This window comes from Octopus bimaculoides, chromosome 27, assembly GCF_001194135.2.
Source record: "Octopus bimaculoides isolate UCB-OBI-ISO-001 chromosome 27, ASM119413v2, whole genome shotgun sequence".
NCBI lineage: Eukaryota > Metazoa > Mollusca > Cephalopoda > Octopoda > Octopodidae > Octopus > Octopus bimaculoides.
The window spans coordinates 16,330,649-16,331,475 of record NC_069007.1 but is presented as its reverse complement, the minus strand read 5'-3'; the positions used below and the strand labels follow the sequence as shown (position 1 = coordinate 16,331,475).

The 827-nt window shown below is 45.7% G+C and overlaps 1 protein-coding gene across 1 annotated transcript in view; it reads left to right on the top strand.

Moving 5' to 3' along the window:
* The window catches only part of LOC106872531 (sodium/potassium/calcium exchanger 4), an 8,200-nt gene that overhangs the window by 2,131 nt on the left and 5,242 nt on the right, over positions 1-827 (top strand). Inside the window, exon 2 of the mRNA XM_014919555.2 lies at positions 196-521. Coding sequence (XP_014775041.1) covers positions 196-521 — 326 coding nt within the window. The remainder of the gene's footprint in view (positions 1-195; positions 522-827) is intronic.

Below are 827 nucleotides of genomic sequence, written 5' to 3'. Positions count from 1 at the left end.
CATCTATCTAAATATCTATGTATCTGTGTATCGATCGCACTATCTACAGCTCTCTAGCTACTTGTCTATCTATCTACCTTTCTATCTTTCTATCTTTCTATCTATCTATCTATCTATCTATCTATCTATCTATCTATCTATCTACCTACCAACCTACCTACCTACCTATCTATCTACCTGTCCTTCCATTCCCAGGTATGAATCGGTTGCTCTGCTATTCATGTACGCCTTCTACGTAACGATCATCTTCTTCAACAACCCCTTAGAGGTGAGGGCATACGCCATCATTGATGCTATCCTGAAGACAGATTCGTCAGGCGACAACGAGAAACAGTTTTTGCTTGATTCAGACGAGAACAAGCGGGTGGTTTACACAGAGCGGGACGCAGCCGAGGTCAGTGTAGAAGTTATACCCGGCAAGAACAGGCGGAAACAAACGGGTAGCTCTAACCACAGCAGCAATTCATCTGTCGGCAGTTCGGACATGAGGCGCTGGCAAGAGAGTATTATGTCCAGTTCATGTAAGATTGACCTTTAGTTTGTTGTGGAGTGGTATGTCGGAATATATGTATGACTGCGATGGTGTGTACACGAATATTACGTATGTATGCATATGTGTGTGGGTGTGTATTATATATATATTTTGCACCATCCTCTCCACCATCATTATCGGCGTCATCGTCATCGTCATCGTCATCGTCATCGTCATCAGCACCATCAGCAGCACCACCACCACCTCCGTCGTCTTCGTCGTCGTCACCACCACCAAAACCACTACCGCCACCACCACCACCACCACCACCACCATCATCCTCGTCATCCTCGTC